The sequence below is a fragment of the Gavialis gangeticus genome, unplaced genomic scaffold, assembly GCF_001723915.1.
Source record: "Gavialis gangeticus isolate Ggan-Ray unplaced genomic scaffold, GavGan_comp1, whole genome shotgun sequence".
NCBI lineage: Eukaryota > Metazoa > Chordata > Crocodylia > Gavialidae > Gavialis > Gavialis gangeticus.
In genome coordinates this window covers 36,923,772-36,942,315 of record NW_017728996.1, presented here as the reverse complement: position 1 = coordinate 36,942,315, position 18,544 = coordinate 36,923,772, and the positions used below count along the sequence as shown (strand labels likewise).

The following is an 18,544-nucleotide window of genomic DNA, read 5'->3' as shown; positions in this document are numbered from 1 at the left end:
AGATTCCTTTAAAGGAATCAGACAAGGACTTTGTTTCAAGTGGAGTATGAAGTGTGAAAGGTCTCAGTGTCTTGTTCAAATTTAGCGGGCAGAGCGTCTGTTAATCTTGCACTTGTATTGTATATTAGCAGGATTTCTTGCAAACTTCTTCATCTTTTGATTGAAGTTAATAGTTCCCTTTTGCTGTAAATGCTTTTTAAATAATTGTAGTCTTGCAAACGTAAATACATTAATACTTACATTGGAGTTAATTCAGAGAGGATAGTTGTGTGTTACTGAAAAGGTCCAGTGTGATTAAAATGGAGGAAATAAGTTCCAAAGTAAAAAGCTCTTCTTCCTGAAGAAAACCATGGCATCTTTTGAAAGTTTAGCTATTTCTATATTTTAGAAAGCAAACTTTCTGAATATGCAGGTGACTGCTAAGCGTAAGCTGTGCATTCGTATCTCTTTAGGAATGACAGCTGTGTTTTGTGCATGAAATATTTTCTTTCATTTAGATGGAAGTAGAGTGGTAATGATTCCAACTATCGATCTTCTGAATTTCAAATGTCAGGTATTTTATTGAAATCCCTAGATCCAAAGCTACACCTGTGGTTCCAGGTTGGATTCCACACTGGAATGGATGACAGAAAGGGGGTGGTTATGTCTGCATTGCAAAAGGTGTGATTGTAGCTCATGGAAATATGCCTGAGCTTACTGGGATACAGTTTTGGCCTCTGAGTACTTACTCACTGTCATTGACAGTATTCTGCAGTCTGCATTAAAGCCCCTGCTGCTGCAGCGTAACTGTTATCAGTGAGCCAGCTAGCTAGCTAGTATATCATGTAAACTGCAACTGCACCTCTGGTTTGGAGGAAAATTGTATGATCTACTGTGGCAAATCACTCCGCTATTTTTTTTGGAGCGGTAGATGGATGTTCTTGTTTGACAGTGTGATATATTGTGATGTATCATTTCACATCTTTTTTGATGTAAATTTATTCTTTCTGGCTTTTTGCACATTAGGAGGACCTGAACAAACTCACTGGAGCAGCAGGAGCCTATTTTTGTAGGTCAGGGCTCAGTATTAGTCAAGCATGATTAAATAAAAAAAAAAATAAATGATGTCAAATCCAAAAAAGTTAGCCAAAGCAAACTATTAAGTGAAATGACATTAAAAAAAAAATGCCACACATTGACTGAAAACCAGAGGTTTACCTTTGGAATGAATAAGTAGTCCTGCCAGTTTCTTATGTGTTTGAAACAATAGGTTGATAACAAATGTTTCTGGCAGACCCAACCGTGTACACGAGCGCAAACTATAAACTACCCTCATTGTCTTGCATACAGACAGAGATGCAGATAATAATGCAGCCTCTTTAGAGAATGGTCAGGAAAAGCTTGGCACAGAATAATCACACAAGTGCTAAGGATTTCAATTCTAAAGTGGGCATTTTTTAATCTTGCAAAAGTTTAATAGGATGTATTCCCAGAAATGTGCAGCCCACTGTAGTGATGGAAAAACCTTTTCCTTTAAAGTTCTTGTAAGTGTTAATTTCTTTATGAAAATACAGAGCTTAATTTTGCAGCCTCTTAGGGAAGAAAGGGAGTAGATGCTATAAAGGGAGGGGGTGAGGACCCCCAGAAAGAAATAAAGCAAGCATTTATCTAGAAAAAAAAAAACAGAATCAAAAAATTATTTTAGCTATAATTCAAGTTGAGGCTGCCAGGGGTTGTCTTTAATTTGTGTTATAGCTAATTACATGGAACTATGTCATACTTTCAGTAAACCTTAACTGGAAATAGTGTGCTATTAAGGAACTCACAAGGACAATGGGAAAATATTAGTAGGTCCTGGATTACCAGACACATTTGGGGAGGCAGTATGGGTTAACAGCTGGGAGACTTGAGTTCTGCGTTCAGATCTTCCTTTCAGCTGGTCTGTGATCTTTGGGCAAATTAGTTTCCATCTTTGTACCAATTTTCCCTTTTCTCTCTCTGCCTTTAGGTTGCCCCTTTTCTTGCTATATGTTTAGGCAGTGCCTAGCATTGGCACTAACTCCAACTGGATCTTCTATGCACTTATGAAAGCAAAGAACTATAACATGCGTTGAGTTTTTTTGAAATCTTCTGATTTTGAGAGAGTGGCACTGCAAAACTCATTTAGTTACTTTTTTTTTTTTTTTTTACCCTTTTCATGGTTTATTGCTTTATGCAAGAGGCACAGAACATGATGATGAGGAGGTGGTAGGCACCATGTAATTAATGCTTATTATCTAGTGGACAAGTTCTTTTCTCAGTATGTCAATGAATGCAAGCACAAATGTTTTTCTTATGTAGGGAGCTGTTTTTTTTGTGTTTTCTGTGCTTGTAGTAACAAAATGTTTGACTTGTGCAAAAAACCTGTCTGTGTAGTGGCCCCGTCTCCAAAGGATCACAATATACAGAGGGAAAAAAGGAGCTGGGTTTGGAAGGAAACCTGAATTTTGTCTGGTCCATTAGTTTGCAGCAGATATTTGTGGGATTGTCTTTGTTTCATCGGATCCAGCACTTTTGCCTCTTTGTTTGGGATTCAGAAACTGCTGGCTACTCATTCCTTCATGTAGAGGGCCACTAATTCTTACAGTAGGCAAACTGGGCAAAATTGTAGGTACAAGTGAATGTATCATAGAATAATAGAAAATTAGGGTTGGAAGGGATGGAACAAGGAGCAACAGTCTCAAGTTGCAGCTTGGGAAGTTTAGATATTAGGAAGAATTTTCTCACTAGCAGGGTAGTAAAACACTGGAGCAGGTTACCTAGAGAGGTGATGGAAGCTCCATGCTTGGAGGTTTTCAAAACCTGGCTAGACAAAGCTTTGGCTGGAATGATCTAGATTTCATAGATTTCATAGACATTAGGGCTGGAAGGGACCTTGCAAGTTCTTCAGGTCCAGCCCCCTGCCCAAGGGGCAGGAAGTCAGCTGGGGTCAAATGTTCCCAGCAAGATACCTTCTCCACTTTTCCGAGTGCCTGACAAAAGGGACTTTGATCATGAAAGCTTGCAGAAAAGGACAGTTTTCTTGTCATTTTCCAGTTGGTCTAATAAAAGGTATCATTTTGGAACCAAGAGTTCTAGTTTTTTGTATGCCCAGTAAGATAGGCATCCAAGTGTCCTGCTTTGAGCAGGAGGTTGGACTACATGACCTGCTGAAGTCCTTTCCAACCCCAACTTTCTATGATTCTGGAGGTCATTTAGTCTAATCTTCTGCTCAAAGCAGGACCATCTCCAACTAAATCATTCCAGCCAAGGCTTTGTCAAACCAGGTTTTAAAAACCTACAGAGATGCAGATTCTACCACCTCTCTCGGTAATTTGTTCCAGTGCTTTACTACCCTCCTTATGAGAAGATTTCCTAATATCCAACCTAAACCTCCCTTGTAGCAACTTGAGACCATTGCTCCTTGTTCTATCATCTGTCACCACTGAGAACAATCAAGCTCCATCCTCTCTGGACCCACCCTTCAGGTAGTTAAAAGCTTCTATCAAATCCCCCCTTAGTCTTATCTTCTGCAGACTAAATAAACCTAGTTCCCTCAGCCTCTCCTCAGAAGTCATGTGCTCCAGCCCCTGAACCATTTTTGTTGCCCTCTGCTGGACTCTCTCCAACTTATCTATATCTTTTCTATAGTAAGGGACCCAAAACTGGACACTACTCCAGATGTGGCCTCACCAGTGCAGAATAAAACAGAATAATGACTTCCCTTGATCTGGCAACACTTCTACTAATGCAGCCCAGTATGCTGTTAGTCTTCTTGGCAACAAGGGTACACTGCTGACTCATATCCATCTTATTGTCCACTGTAATCCTCAGATCATTTTCTGCAGAGCTGCTGCGCAGTTGGTCAGTCCCCAGGTTACAGGCTTCTTCCATTCTAAGTGCAGGACTTTGCACTTGTCCTTGTTGAACCTCATAAGATTTCTTTTGGTCCAGTTCTCCAATTTGTTAGGTCACTCTGAATCCTAGCCCTACCCTTGAGTGTATCTACTACTCCCTCCAGCTTGGTGTCATCTGTGAACTTGCTGAGGGTACAATCCATCCCATCTTCCAGATCATTAATTAAGATATTGAACAAAAATTGCCCCAGGACCATCCCTGGGGGCACTCCACTTGATTCTAGCTGCAAGCTAGACATTGGGCTATTGGTTACTACCCATTGAGCCTGACAATCCAGCCAGCTTTCTATCCACCTTACAGTCCATTCATCCAACTCGTACTTGCTCAGCTTGCTTTCAAGAATGCTGTGGGAGATGGTAGCAAAAGCCTTGCTAAAGTCAAGGTATATTATGTCCACTGCATCCACAGAGCCAGTTCTCATCATAGAAGGCAGTCAGTAGAGGTGTGTGAAATGGGCCATATTTGATTCGGAGTTGGCCCAAGTCAGGGACAATGATTTAATTTTTTGATTTGGATCACTGTCCCTGATTCAAATCAGCTGAATCCAAATTTGAAGATTCAGTGCTGATTCAGAGAATCAGTGATTTGGATATAGATACAGCTTTAAATGTTATTTTGCGTACCTTGAGGTACCAGGTGCGACTCGTGAATGCTGCGATGCTGGGGTGGACGGAGTGTTCCACAGGAGTGTGGGGCCCCACATGCTTGGCAGTGAACTCAGAAGTGGATTGGAAGCAGTTCTGGTCCACTTCCAGGTCCACCACCGAGCACACTGGGGGGCCCTCCCCACACCACCTTGGCTCAGTGATCGGCCGTGGTGGGACCCGAGGTATCCCCCCCCCCCAGACCTAGCAGGCACTAGTTGCTGAGCTGGGGCGGTGCAGGGGGGCCACCCCAGCATGCTCCCTGGTGGACCTGGAGGTGCCCCTTCTGGTCCACTTCTGGGTCTGCTGCTGAGTGTGCTCAGGAGCCCCCTGCCCTCCTGTGGGACTCCATCCGCCTGGTACCTTGAGGTATGTAGAAAAAACATTTAAAGCTGTGTCTATGTCCAAATCGCCGAATCCTTCCAAATTGATTTGGAGGGTTCCGATTCAATTTGGAGAGATTAAAGGGTCTCCTGATTTGATTCACATTTGGAGATTTGGCCACTGAATTGGGCCGAATCTCCGCCAAATTGAATTGGGGACTGAAGCTTTGCACAGCCCTAGCAGTCAGGTTGGTTGGGCATGACTTGCCCGTGGTGAATCCATGCCAACTTTTCCTAATCACCTCCTTCTTCTTCAAATATTTAGAAATGGATTCGTTGAGGACCTGCTTAATGATTTTTCTGGGGACTGAAGTGGGGCTGACTGGTCTGTAGTTCCCTGGATCCTGCTTCTTCCCTTTCTTCAAAATGGGCACTATATTTGTCCTTCTCCAGTTGTCTGGGACCTCCTCCTCATTATCATGAATTTTCAAAGATAATGGCCAGTGGCTCTGCAATCATGTAAGCCAACTCCCTAAGCACCCTTGGATGCATTTCATCTGGCCCCATGAACTTGTACACGTCCAGCTTTTCTAAATAGTCCTTAACCCAGGGGCAGGCAAAATACAGCCCATGAGCTGGTTCTGGCCCACGAACTGGCTGCCCCTGCAGTGCTCCACGTGGAGCTGAGCCCCACCTGCTCCCACCTGGGCAGCCTGAGTCTGCACTTCCCCCAGCCTCAACCCCAGCCAGCGTGCAGCTTCTGGTGGGGATGTTCCCAGTGCGGCTGCAGCCAGTCAGATGTTCCTCTGCTCCCATCACCTCCAGAAGGAGCAGCTGGGCTGAGGCTTCCCACCCCCCTCCCCCTGCCCAGAGTGGTGCAGCAGGAGGAGTGGGAGGAGGAATGGCCGTTGGAAGCAAGGGGAGCACAGTAGCACTCAGCTGGCTGCAGCCACACTGGAAACAGGCTCACTGGAAGCTGTGCATGCTGGCCAGGGCCAGCAGGACTGTCCAGCTCCCCTCGGCTCCAGCTGCAGCTCCTGCTTCTGCCCTGTCACTCGAGGCGGGCTGGTGGGGGGAAGCTTCAGTGGGAGGCTCTTGCACAGGGCATGGAGATCCAGCTCCAGCTTGTGGCTGCCTTCCACCTGTGCTGCTCTCCTGCAGGGGCTGCTCATGAGGTGGGTGGAAGGTGATTGGGAGCTGGAGCCAGAGCTTCATGCACTGGGCAGAAACCTCCTGCTGAAGCTTCCTGCCTGTCCACCCAAAGTAGCACGGCACAACAGGGGCAGGCGTAGGAGTAGTGGCAGCAGCAGCTGCAGCCAGAGGAGAGGAAAGCAGAACAACCCCGCTGGCCCTGGCCAGTATGCAGCCTGGTCCGGCCTGGTACAACGCAGTTCTGGCTACAAGGCTGGGGACTGCATGGCATGGCATGGGGTCAGCCCAGCTTGGCCTGTCCCCTCTGTGCTGAAATTATAAGACAAGGGGCTTTCCCCACATGCCAGTTGGAGGGAAAGAAACATGTGTTGTAGTCAAGTAAGTACTGTTTTACCATTCAAGCAAAAATGTGTTTAAGTTTGTATTAATAAATTGCACCTTGTATATACTGGGAGGGTGCAGTTATTTGGCCAGCTCAAACTATCCTTTCTTTGCTACGTTCTAAGTTATTGAGTAGTTTTGCAAGTATGAATCTACCCACGTGTGTTATACAAACACTTGCTACATAGTTAAAGCAGTGTTATTAAATAAGGGTTTTTCATAACATATAATGAAACTTCTCACGTTGGTAATGCCATACAAATACTTGAGCTTGTACAGGTTCATTGCCTGTGACAGATTGCTAGGATACATGGTGTGATTCACTGATACCTGCAATATTTAATACTCAATATTTTTTTTCCAGAATTCTCAGTTCTCTAGCAGTGCTGGGATTTCAGCTTGTCATCCCACAGGGCTCAATTGAACACAGAAAGGTAAGCTACAGAAATTCAGATTTCATATAATTAAAATATAGAATAAGTTAGAACAAGTAATAGATACAATATTGTCACGTCCATGGTCAGGCTTTAATGAAAAAGATGGGAGACTGTTGAGGCCTTTCTTACATTGTTGGAATTCTCTACTGCCAGATCTGGTTTTGGCTCTGGGTTCCTGGTCAGGACAGAGTGACTAGTGCCATTCAATAGCAACCTGATAAGGTAGTAGTAGATGCACTTTGCAAGGATTGATATTCACTCGCTACATACTCAAAGAAGAGGCCTCTGAAAGTGGCTTAAAGTGAGGAACGTCTCTACTACAGCAATCTATCCTGTTCCCTGGGAGTGTTAATTCACTGGGAACATTTTTAACTTCAGTTGGCTTTAGTAGCAATAATTTACTAGTTTACTGGAATTCAAATTTTAATTTTTGTTTTACTATTGTAAGAAACTAATTGTGCAGATTTGATCACTTTCTGGGAGTATGATTTGGTTGCTCTGTGCAACTATTGGTTAATGGTTTTGTTACTTATTAAATTATATCAAATTTAGATGAAACACAAAGGGCCCATTGTGACTCTGGAAAAACTGGGTATGTTGGAGTTGGGCCCTTATTCTTTGTGGTATCCTAGAGGTGGTAAAATTAATTTTTATTAAATAATTCCATCTATCAGTTACTGAAAAGCTTTATACTAGAAGAACAGCAGAAACACCAAACCTAGAATACAAGGTAGTGATAAGATATTGATTTACTTAGTTAAAACAGACTTGCCATTGTTAAACAGGTGAATGCTTATAAATTGGAGGAATGATTAGGTGCAAATGACAGGGGGATAATTAACATTGTATTTGCAGCTAGTTTTATTGTTAAAAAAGAGTAGAGAATATTTTTGTGAATGACCGTAAAAACCAACCTATTCAGGCTACTTACTCAGGAAAAGGCAGAGTAAAATGATAAACCTTGGAGCATGCCTTAGAGGTCAATACACTTCGCCTTCTGTAAGACAAATGTGGCAGAGCATTCCTGAGCCAATGACTGCCCACCAAAAGTGTCGTGTCTCCATGTCTCTAAACCAGTGTTTGAATCTGGGGTTGATTAGTAGGAGTGTCTTGCTGATCTAGCTGGCAGGTTATTTATTGCACAAGGATGGAAATATGAGAGATGGACAGATTGGATCCCAACCATGCATAGCTTTATAGATCCAAATCAGCACCTTGAATTATACTAAGAACCAATTTGATAGCTTTTTAAAATCTTTTCTTGGCATCAGACGTAGTCTTATCATGTGTTATCCCAGTACATTATAACTGTTAAATACACCAAGTAGCCTAATCCTCACAAATTAAACATTTCCTATAGAGAGTACGTACATCTTTTAAATAAATATGTTGGCTTTGTGTAAAAATTAAAATTAAGTTGTATAAAATTTTGAGGGGGAGGGTGGTGTTATTTTATTTTCCCTGAAGGCAATGAGATTCATGGCAAGTTTGCTACATGAGGGGGGGAAGTTGGAAAGCTGTGGGTTAGCCATCTCAGTGAATCTGATTTCAGCTTTCACGATATGTTGCTGAAAAATCCATTACTCTTGAAGAGCACAGCTGTCACGTTCAACTCCTTGGGGGATCCTGTGGCATCGAGGTGTAATACAAGTTCAGTGAAGTCCAGACTGCAACTTTTTGGCCTGGGACAACTACCTAATAGCTTTGATCCAAAGAACAAGAACCATGCAGCATGTTGCTTATTTAATAACTTTATTGCTGTGTGCCTTTTGGTTTGAATATTGTATGATTAAGGCGGGCATGGCAGCGGCTGGTGCTGATCTGTTTTCAGCTGCCTGCTGCTACTTAGCCTTTCTGTTTTGTTATGCTGCCAGTGGCATAATTAAGCTTCTAAATGGACTTAAAAAAAGCTATTAAGTAAAATAGGGTAACTGAAAGAAACAGCTGTGTCATTCTAGTAAATTTCCAAATTAAGTGTAATAAAATCAAATTAATTCTGAGTTAATTGAATAAGAAATGCAGTAAGTCTGGGCCTTCATATGTATTAGTTTAAAAAGGTAAAAGACTGGCATTAAGGGACATTTTTTCAGTTCCTAGGAAACACCATCGGTGACCACTTTGAAACTGTTCATTCTTTTGTAGACGAGAGAGATGGCGACTTCCCCAGTGAAGGTTCCACACGGATTCAAAGTCTATCTGTCACTCCCAGTCCTGACATAGGACAGTTCCTATTTATGTCAAAGTTAGCTTACACCAGAGGTACATACTCATTAAACTTCCCCAAATCTCTCTGACTTACGAGTCAACCACTAGACAAAAAGGCTGCTGTTAGCTCCTAACACTAAGACAGACATCTTTCTAATTGAGTGTCAGCTCTTGGCTTTGTAATTCAGGGAAGAGTTCCTGTTTTGCTTGTACTGAGACTCGGGCGTATGTTTGCTGTGGGAGTAACTTTTCTCCTGTTAGTGGCTCCTCTTTGTGTTTTTGTGCTAACCCCCTTTTACTGAGTTTGGAAAGAACTGCAGATCAGCAGAGAGGAAGTTCAGTCCTTGGTGGGTGAGCAGGGCTTCCTGCTTTGAAACAGTAGCTCAATTTAACGTTGACATGAACAATACTACTTAACATTGTTTGGTATCTTTCATAGATCCTTATGTAAGGCTCTGCAAAACTAAAAATAACAGACCAGCAGTCAGTGCATTCTATGGAAAATGGGTGATCTGAGCCAATCTCCATGAATAACGAGTACTTAGATGCGGCCCTTACTCGTATGTTTATCTTAGAGATTAAAGTTGAGCATGTATGCAAGTCTTTGCATTCTTTTTGTTGTAGCATGTGGTTCTGGAAAATACTCTGATTTTTCTCTCTGCACCTTGCAGAGTTGGCTTATTTATTTTTTATTGTGAAAGCTACAGACAGGAAATACAGTTGTATTACTGGCCTTGAATTGCTGGCTGAACGTTCCACTAAAATATTTCTAAACAGTACAATTATTTTCTTATTTGGAGGTGTTTTGGGAAATGAGATAAACAATTGGTGGGAAAGCACTTGTAATGTCTTTAGACACCCAAAGTGCAAATGAGACCATGTTTCATAAGTTTGGGAAAAAGGACTTTTTTTGTTGATGGGTTGTCCGACCTCCTCCTTCCCCCCACCCCTCCCATTAAAAGGCTCTTATTAATGATTTCTATTCTTTGTTTCCTCCTTTTAAAAAAAGTGTATAAAGGTTATCAGGGGTAGAAATGCCTTTGCCTTCAAGGCATCCTGGAATAGGTTACTGTTTTAAGATCATATCTTACATCAGCTTGTTTGGAAGTTGCTTTTAAACAAAAGTCCATGTATTTTTCTGATGTTAAGTTTTTACTTAGTTTGAGATACTGACTTGGGTATAATTCTAATAGGATTTGACCCATTGGCTGTGTTTGCATTTTGTGTTTAGGACTCTCAGTGTCAGTGAAGAAATGTAGGCTTTCTTTATCCCAACATATTGGAAGAAATATTTTAGGAGAAAAAGAAAACTCGCCTTAGCAATTTCTGCAAGAGCTGAGTTCAGTGGATTCCTTTCCTCAAAAATGTAGAAATAAATTGATTTCTGGCACGACAACCTAAGTTTAGTTAGATAGGAAAATTAGCCAAATGGCTTACACAGTGGAGAAACGCAAATGGAAAAAGACTGTGGAGATGACAGCACCAGTTGGGAGAGTTTATTTTTCTTGTTTGCTGTTTCTTCTTCAGCACATTTGCTGCTTTCAGGAGCAATTGAAATTCAATATGACCTTTTCCCAACTTAGTTTCCTCTTTTAGCATTGAAAATCATAGGATTTTACTTTTACAGAAATATGTTGTACAGTTATTATTCGGATAATACTTGGTGAGAAATGCTCTGGTTTTTTGCTGGGTAATATATTTAATTTTGGAATTGATAATATGGAAGTGTTTGAAACTCAAGCTTGTCAATTGCAGAGAACAATGGGACTGTACCAAAATGTCTAACGTCAGAAAAACTATTAAATACTGAATATTACAGTGTTTTCCTATGGACCTTTGAATCTGACAAGTATCATTGAACTTATGGGCACAAGTCTGAAAATGAAGAACATCTTTGTGTGGTTCCTGAGAACAATAACAGCAGAGGCTATTTGCAACGTTCTGTATCTGTAATGTGGAACTACCAAAACCCACCCTGTTCTGCACTTCGATTTCATTTTGGAGATGCTGTGCTTTTGAAAAGCAGTTTCAATTGGTGGCCTTCAGTGTACAGGCAGTCCTTGACTTGCAACGTTTATAAATTGACACCCTGTTTCAACTTTCTGATGTGAGTTTTGACTTTACAATGCTTGATCTGACATGACGCCACACCAGTGAACAAGTTTGCTGCGTTGCCCGTCTCTCTGGAGAACATCTGTTCAAACTTCCTTGGACGCTTTCTTTAAGAAAGCAGACAAGACTCCAGAAAAACCTGCAGCCAAGACTCCTGAGACGCATCCAAGAACCCTTCAAAAAGTCTAGCAAAGTCACCTCAAAGAAGTTCTTCCAAATCAATATGCTTGCTATTTACAATATAATTGATTAAGTACAAAATACTGGGGTATTTTTGGTGAGAATAGGGTATCGAGCCTTGGTTCGGGAACCAATCCCACATTTATAACATTGTTTCCTATGGGAAAATTGGTTCTGAGTTGCAACGTTTTGACTTAAGATGCAGTTTTCAGGAACCAACTGGGTTGTAAGTCTGAGGACCGCCTGTATTCATTTCCTATTTTTATGATGCATAATTTCTAAATATGTACAGTGTCATTGTGAAGTTAGGCTAACTTCTAATGCTGGTAAACAAAGATGAGTTGTAGTTCGATGACAGAATATTTAATTGCCTTTCATGCTACTTGTGCTCAGGAAAGATCAATTAAGCTCTCAGTGTCTTATCTGAAGTCTATCCCTAATATTGTTTTCAGTCTTGAAGGTCTGAGTGACCCCCTCACTGCACATTTTATTGCTGCTTTACATTTACTTTTTTCATTCAGTTTTCCCCTTGTTCCATGTAATACCTGTTAAATGTTTCTTATACACATCCTGCTCCTATATACAGAAGCGTCAGGGCTCTTACTATGTAAGATTTATATTTATTTTCCTAAGCATCACCATCAAAGCAAATACATTTCCAATGTATTTTTCCTGTGCATTTACCTACTTTATCTTTTGGTGGTGAGTTCACCAATTTTATCCTACCATGCCTTGATAGTAAGCTGTGTTGTCATAGTCCTGCTTTGCTTCTTTACATATCACAGTTGTATTTTTCATGTCTTATACTATTAAGAGTTAAGCTGCTGTCATCTCTGGATATAAACAACAACATTCTTTTCTATCACATTAATGGAAATTATAAGAAATGACACTGAAGCTTGTGACATTGCTATGTAAATACATACCAGTGTAACAGAAAACAACTTTAATCCAAGAAAAATGCAATACTATTTGCAAAATATTTCAAATAAGCCTACAAGTCCAATCTAGACGGATTAGCAATATTGTAGCATGAAGCTCTTTCCTCAAGAGCCAGATGTGGCAGGGGTAAAAAGTCAGGTTTACTTTCTCTTTACAACTAGATATTGGCACAACTTTAAATTGCATGAAGTACTAGTGCAGAAGGACTTCAGATCAGTTAGATGTCTACGTGTCATTGATTTCAAAATTACAGGTATAAAATGGGTGCTGGGTGAAGAAAGATCTCAGAATCTGGCTTCAGTGTTACCCTTTACAAAGACTAGGTTTTGCCTTTAGGGAGGAGAAAAGAGAGAGACGTTTTTCTTTTTTGATTACCAGGAGAGAAGAGAATCCTGATTTCTTTAAAGTAACATATTTACTTGAATCCAAGATGAGGTTCTTTTTATGAGTTCAAGTACAGGGCAGGGGGGCAGGTAGGTCATCTGGGTTAGGGCCAGAGTCAGAGCTGCAGCAGCTGCCTGCTCCCTCCTCCCCCCTGCCAGCCTCTGCCCTTCACCTGTCCCCTGCAGTCCCTGGCTTTCCCCACTGCTACTGCTCGCTCCCTCCACCTGCCACTTGCGGTCATGTGCAAGTCTGTCTCTGTTCTGTCCCAGGGCATGGAGCACGTGGAAGCTGCCGCCCCTGCCTGGCTGTGCAGCAGTGCTGCTGTTGGTAGCAGCTCCAGCCCTGGAATTCTGCTGTGTGGCTGGCGAGGCACCAGGTCTTCCATGTGCTCCCTGCCCCAAGAAGAAAAGGAGCTGGAGTTGCACCTGACAGTAAGTGGAGGGGGAAGGGGGCATAGGCCGCAGGGAGCAGGAGGTGGGGGGTAGAGGCTGTGGAGGTCAGGGGGTGCACGTAGCAGGGAGTATAGGCACTGCAGGGGGGTGCAGGCTGCAGGGAGAATAAATGGGGGTGGGGGGTATGAGGGCCACCTCCTTCCCCCACTGCATGGTCCCTTGCTGCTGCTTTCCGTGTTGCAGCAGTGGAGGGAGGGGTGAATTTAAGATGTCCCTCTCATTAATCAGATACTTTACATGGAAAACCTATAACAAATCTATACATTTTCCATTTATAGACTCTAATTATTGGGGGATCATCTTAAATTTGAAGACATCTTGGGTGTGGGTAAATACATTAAATCGACTTTATATATGATGTTATTGGCCAACAGCGTAATAAGTATGTTGCCATATGTGACTGTTTGCCCTAGTGTCATATGTAGTAATGTCAGCACAAGGCACAACTATGAAAAGTGGTTGGATGCACTTTTGGGAAAGTGCATAACTGATAAGAGATTGCAGCCCTGTTACTCCATGCCTTGCCAACAGGACTGTTTGTTATAGATGAGCTTTTGTACTGTCTTTTTTTGTGTGTCTAGCCTCTAAAGGGAGCAGTGTGTGTTGCTGGCATGCAACTCTCACTGGCTAGAGGTTGAGTCATTCTGAAACCTAGGCCTTTCTATGGACATAGGAATAAAAAAAAGAAATAAAATTCAGCATTAAGAAGATCCATGAAACAATAAGATGTGCTCAAAGGACGTGTTTCCCTTCCAGGGAAAAATGAATGCTAATAGCAGCGTTCTTTTACTATTGCATTGGAGCAGACCTATCACACCTCTTTCCTCATAAGAGTCTTACATGTGGCGTGTTACGTCTCTGTAAATTTTATAAGCTCCAGCCTCAGAGGATTATTGACTGCAAGAAAGGTACAGCGATTTGAACCAGCTCAGTATCTGGCCAGTATTTTTTTTAGTGAAACGGATACAATGTCAGGACTCTTTCATTCATTGTAGTGAGAAGTTCCTGTGTGTTCCTCGAATGAGCTTTAGTTGGCTTAATCTTGTTTGTTTTTCCTTTAGCTTTCTGCCAGCCTTAAACTAGGAAGAAAGAAATACCCTAAACACCATCATTCACTGTCAAGCATCTAGCAGACATTTTCATTTAAAAAAAAAGACAACCCATCATATTACAGCAACTGTAATATGCAATACTTCCTGCAGTATTGTATGGGGGAGATTAATATCTAAAAATCTAAATTGAAAAAAATGTTTGGAATCGCCTTTACAGAAGCAGAGTGCCAAATCCTTTTCACAGTTATGATGCAACTTCATAAATCTTGGTGAAGGTTTACTAAGAGCAGACACCGTGTCTGAATATCATCAGGATATCATGGCAAGACCAAATAGTTTGATTTCTGACATTAGCAAGGTAGAAAACTTCTTCAGATTGTGTCATATCAGCAGATTTTCATGCAACTTTTTTCTACATGTACGGGGAAATTTTTAACTTGAGGTGGAGTAGTGTCAAAGGGCTGCCCCCACACTGTGCCAATTTTCCAGTGACCCGAAGGGACTGAGACTGCAGCTGGGAAATTACAAGAGACCAAATTTAAGGTTTCCCACACTATTGACTTTGCTCACAGAGTTATAATTGGGGATCCTGGTTTTTCTCTGACTTAAAAAAAATCCCCACTTTTAAAAAAACCAAAACAAACCCAAATCCACATTTTTCCATGATTAAAATGCAACACTACGTGCTCTCTGTCTCTCTTGCCGTGTTGCATTTTAATCATGGAAAAATGTGGATTTGGGTTTGTGTATGTGTATATGTTAGTTGTGTTTCATTTAAATCACAGAAAATGTGGATTTGGGGTTACTTTTTTTTAACTGAAAATTGGGGATTTTTTAAATTGGAGAAAACCAGGATCCATGGTTATAATCTTTCTTGTAATACACAATCTGTTTCTCATGATCTTGCCTTGGTGCAGGAGCTTGGATCTTTTGAGGTCTCTTCTGGCCTTATATTTATTTGATTTTTCTATGTCCTTGATTAGTCAGAGTCTTTTTATTAAGGAGGTCTAGGTTTACATGCTTGCATGCATCTCCTGATAAATATCTTTGCTATCTGGTGCCTCCCTGAAGTTTTCTCTTTACATACTCATGTTGGTCAAAACAAATAAAACCCCAATGCCCAGCACAATTTAGGCAGACTTTGGGCTGATTCCATGGGCTATTTGGTTTGTTTTTCAGTTTTACTTTTGTTGGGTTTTTTTGGTTGTGGTTTTGTATTGACTTGCTAAGAGGGAAAGTGAACTACCATCCTGTTTGTTGTATTTTTCTTAATTCTTTGGCTGTCTTCTTTTTCTTTTCTTTTGTTATGCCTGAACTCACTGCTCCACTGCAGCTTCATAGATTTCATAGACATTTGGGCTGGAAGGGACCTCGGAAGATCATTGAGTCCAGCCCCCCGCCCAAAGGGGAGGAAGTCAGCTGGGGTCATAGGATCCCAGCAAGATAAGCATCCAGATTTGCTCCTGAGGGTGTTCAATGTAGGTGTTTGAACCGCCTCCGATGGCAGGCTGTTCCAGACCTTGGGGGCTCGGACAGTAAAGAAATTCTTCCTTATGTGCAGCCTGAAACGGCCTTGCAGTAGTTTATGACCATTCGACCTCATCATCCCTTGGGGTGCTCTGGTGAACAAACGTTCCCCCAGATCCTGGTGGTCACCCCTGATAAACTTATAGGTGGACATAAGATTGCCCCTGAGCCTGCGCTTTTCCAGGCTAAAGACCCCCATGGCTCTCAGCCTGTCATCGTAAGGTCTGTTTTCCTGACCTCTGATCATGCACGTGGCTCTTCTCTGGACTCTCTCAAGCTTCTCCACATCCTTTTTGAATTGTGGAGCCCAGAACTGGACGCAGTAGTCCACCAGAACTGGATGCAGCTTGTGACATTTCAGATGCTCTTGTATTGCACAGTGCAAGTTACAGTGTTGTGTTACTATAGTGTAGACAGGCCTGTGAAGGGGAAACTGTTTGAAGAATAACAGAGAGAAGGGAAGAGGGCGAGGAATACAGGTACAAGTAAGGCAACACTTGTAGCAACATTGATGATAAGTATTGTGAGAGGTTTGTTCTTGAAATTGTCAATGTGGATTTTTAGTTTAATTTAAGAAATGATGTGTTTACAAGCATCATACCCAACCTTTTAGGTAAAATAATCTCTTGTTCATAGGTATGATCTTTGGGAGTGTGGATTATCTTTTCTTGTATCTTCCCTTTCTGTTCCACTTCTGCCATGTCCCAGTAAAGTTACTGTATTTTCATTTGCGAAGGATTCAGCTGAATAATACAAAATCTGAATACTCTTCTCTATGAAATCAAATTAAAATTAAAACATGAAGTTTGCGTGTGTGTATGTAGCTGTTTATTTTAGGTGTGTTTTTAGGTTTATTTTATAAACCCCATGGTTACTTCAGTTAAGTGGAATGCAATTAATAGCCATAGTAAAGTTAACATCCATAATCTTTGTAAAGGACAAAGGGATCTCTAATGGTCTTGCATGATCTCCACTTTGAATTTACACATAATGAACATTAAGCAACACCTCTGCCCACTTCCTCAAAAAACTAGGTGAGGTGAAAGATCTACCAGAACAGCCATCAATGACTAAAACTTCCCATTTGCCAGAATTCACTAAAGCAGGAAGTCAGCTCTTGTTAACAAAAAAGCTGTGTGGTTCAGTCCTGCTGTGCTGCGCACAGTGAATCAGATTTCACAGGAGTAACTTACTGTGTTCATACACAGCTGCTACATCTGTATGTTTTACAGGGAACATTTGCTGGTGTCACTCATTTCTCTTTAATTCCTTTCCTTGTGTATAAAATAACCAACATGGAGTATTATTGTGCTTTTAGACATGTCTTTCCTTCTTTGAAACACTATAACTCCTAAAATGGAGTCCATGTTCCACCCAGTCTTTCATGGCCCTATTTATTCTGCATATTTCAGACAATGTTACGTTTTAATGGCTTTGCAGGGCATGGTGAAGATTCAGAATAATAGAGCCTATAGCTAACAGCATTGCTCCTTTAGCTCAGCAGTGAACTCTGGGAATTCTGAGATATGGTCTAGACTACTTAAAGTTGTCACTTAAATGCTTTAGGATCTACAGAGCTACAATTTTAAAAGCGTCTCCACATACTGCTCAACTACTAGACAAATTAAATTCTGTTCTAGAGACATGTTGAAAACATTGCCCAGTTCTAAGTAAAATAAAGTTTCTATATTTCCTATCCCATCACTGCTTATTACCAAATAAATATTTTTTTGCAAATAAAATCAGCTTTCAAATTTATCAGCTTCTTTCTCTTATCCAGTTCCAGGGGCTGATCCAGAGGGTTGTAGTGGTCCCTTTTGGATCATGGGGTGCATACAGACATTCAAAGAAGTTAGGGGGAGGTTAGATAGTATTTAAAATGGCCATGTGATCTAACTTAGTGTACCCAGGTGCAGACCTCACACTTAGATCCCTAGTTAGGTCAATCTAGGTGCAAACTGTACAGAAGTTCAGGAAGGTTAGATTGGTCTAAAAATGGCAGACCTGATCCAAGTTAAGTTTACCTTTGAGGAAGTGTAACTTGGATCAGGTTTGACATTTTTAGACCTATCTAACTGTTCCAAACTTCTATACAGTTCCCAGCACAACTGAGGTTTAGAAAAGCCCAGCTGTTGGCCTTAGCCCTGGAGCGATGCTTTTCTTACCTGCCCCCCTGGCACCAGTCTGTTTTTTAGTCCTCCAGCCCCTCACCCCACTCCCAAATGGACAGCACCCCCCTACAGACCAGTCTGTACTCCCTGCCTTCCAGGAGCCCACCAAACCCTCTATCCTGTAAGTTATTCCTGATGCCAGTTTTATCAACATTCACTGATGCCAGGAGCCAAGGAAATAAGTTCCGGTGTGGGGACTAGGTTCAGTGGGGTTAGGGATTGTTTATCTGGGGGTGGGGTATGTCAGGGGGCTAAAAATATCCCTGGTCCTGGGGTGGGGGGAGAGCCCCCCATCCTCCCATGCCCCCTGAACATGCTGTGAGCCCACCTGATCCCACCAAACCCTCCCGGACCCCAGAAACATCTCATGGACTCTCCCATTCCCCTTTGCAGAACCCACTAGACCTCCCAATCCCTCCTGTGGATCATGCTTGCCCTGCTGTGGACCATGTTAGTCCTGCTGATTCCCCTGATCCCTCCCTGCAGACCCCATGGCAGCATCTGATTCACTGCCCTCTTGCCTCAGCTGTTTTCCTTTTACTTTTTCAGTGTGGCATTTTCTTTCTTCTTCTGCCATGCTTTTTTTCTTCTTGGGTTTGGACTCCAGGAGCTGGGCTTGCCATGGCAACCTTTGAACTGCTGTGGTCCCAGCTGTTTGCTTTAATTA

The 18,544-nt window shown here is 41.9% G+C and overlaps 1 protein-coding gene across 1 annotated transcript in view; it reads left to right on the top strand.

Moving 5' to 3' along the window:
- Positions 1–18,544, top strand: part of THSD4 (thrombospondin type 1 domain containing 4) — an 853,555-nt gene that overhangs the window by 5,357 nt on the left and 829,654 nt on the right. Inside the window, exon 2 of the mRNA XM_019504324.1 lies at positions 6,780–6,849. Coding sequence (XP_019359869.1) covers positions 6,780–6,849 — 70 coding nt within the window. The remainder of the gene's footprint in view (positions 1–6,779; positions 6,850–18,544) is intronic.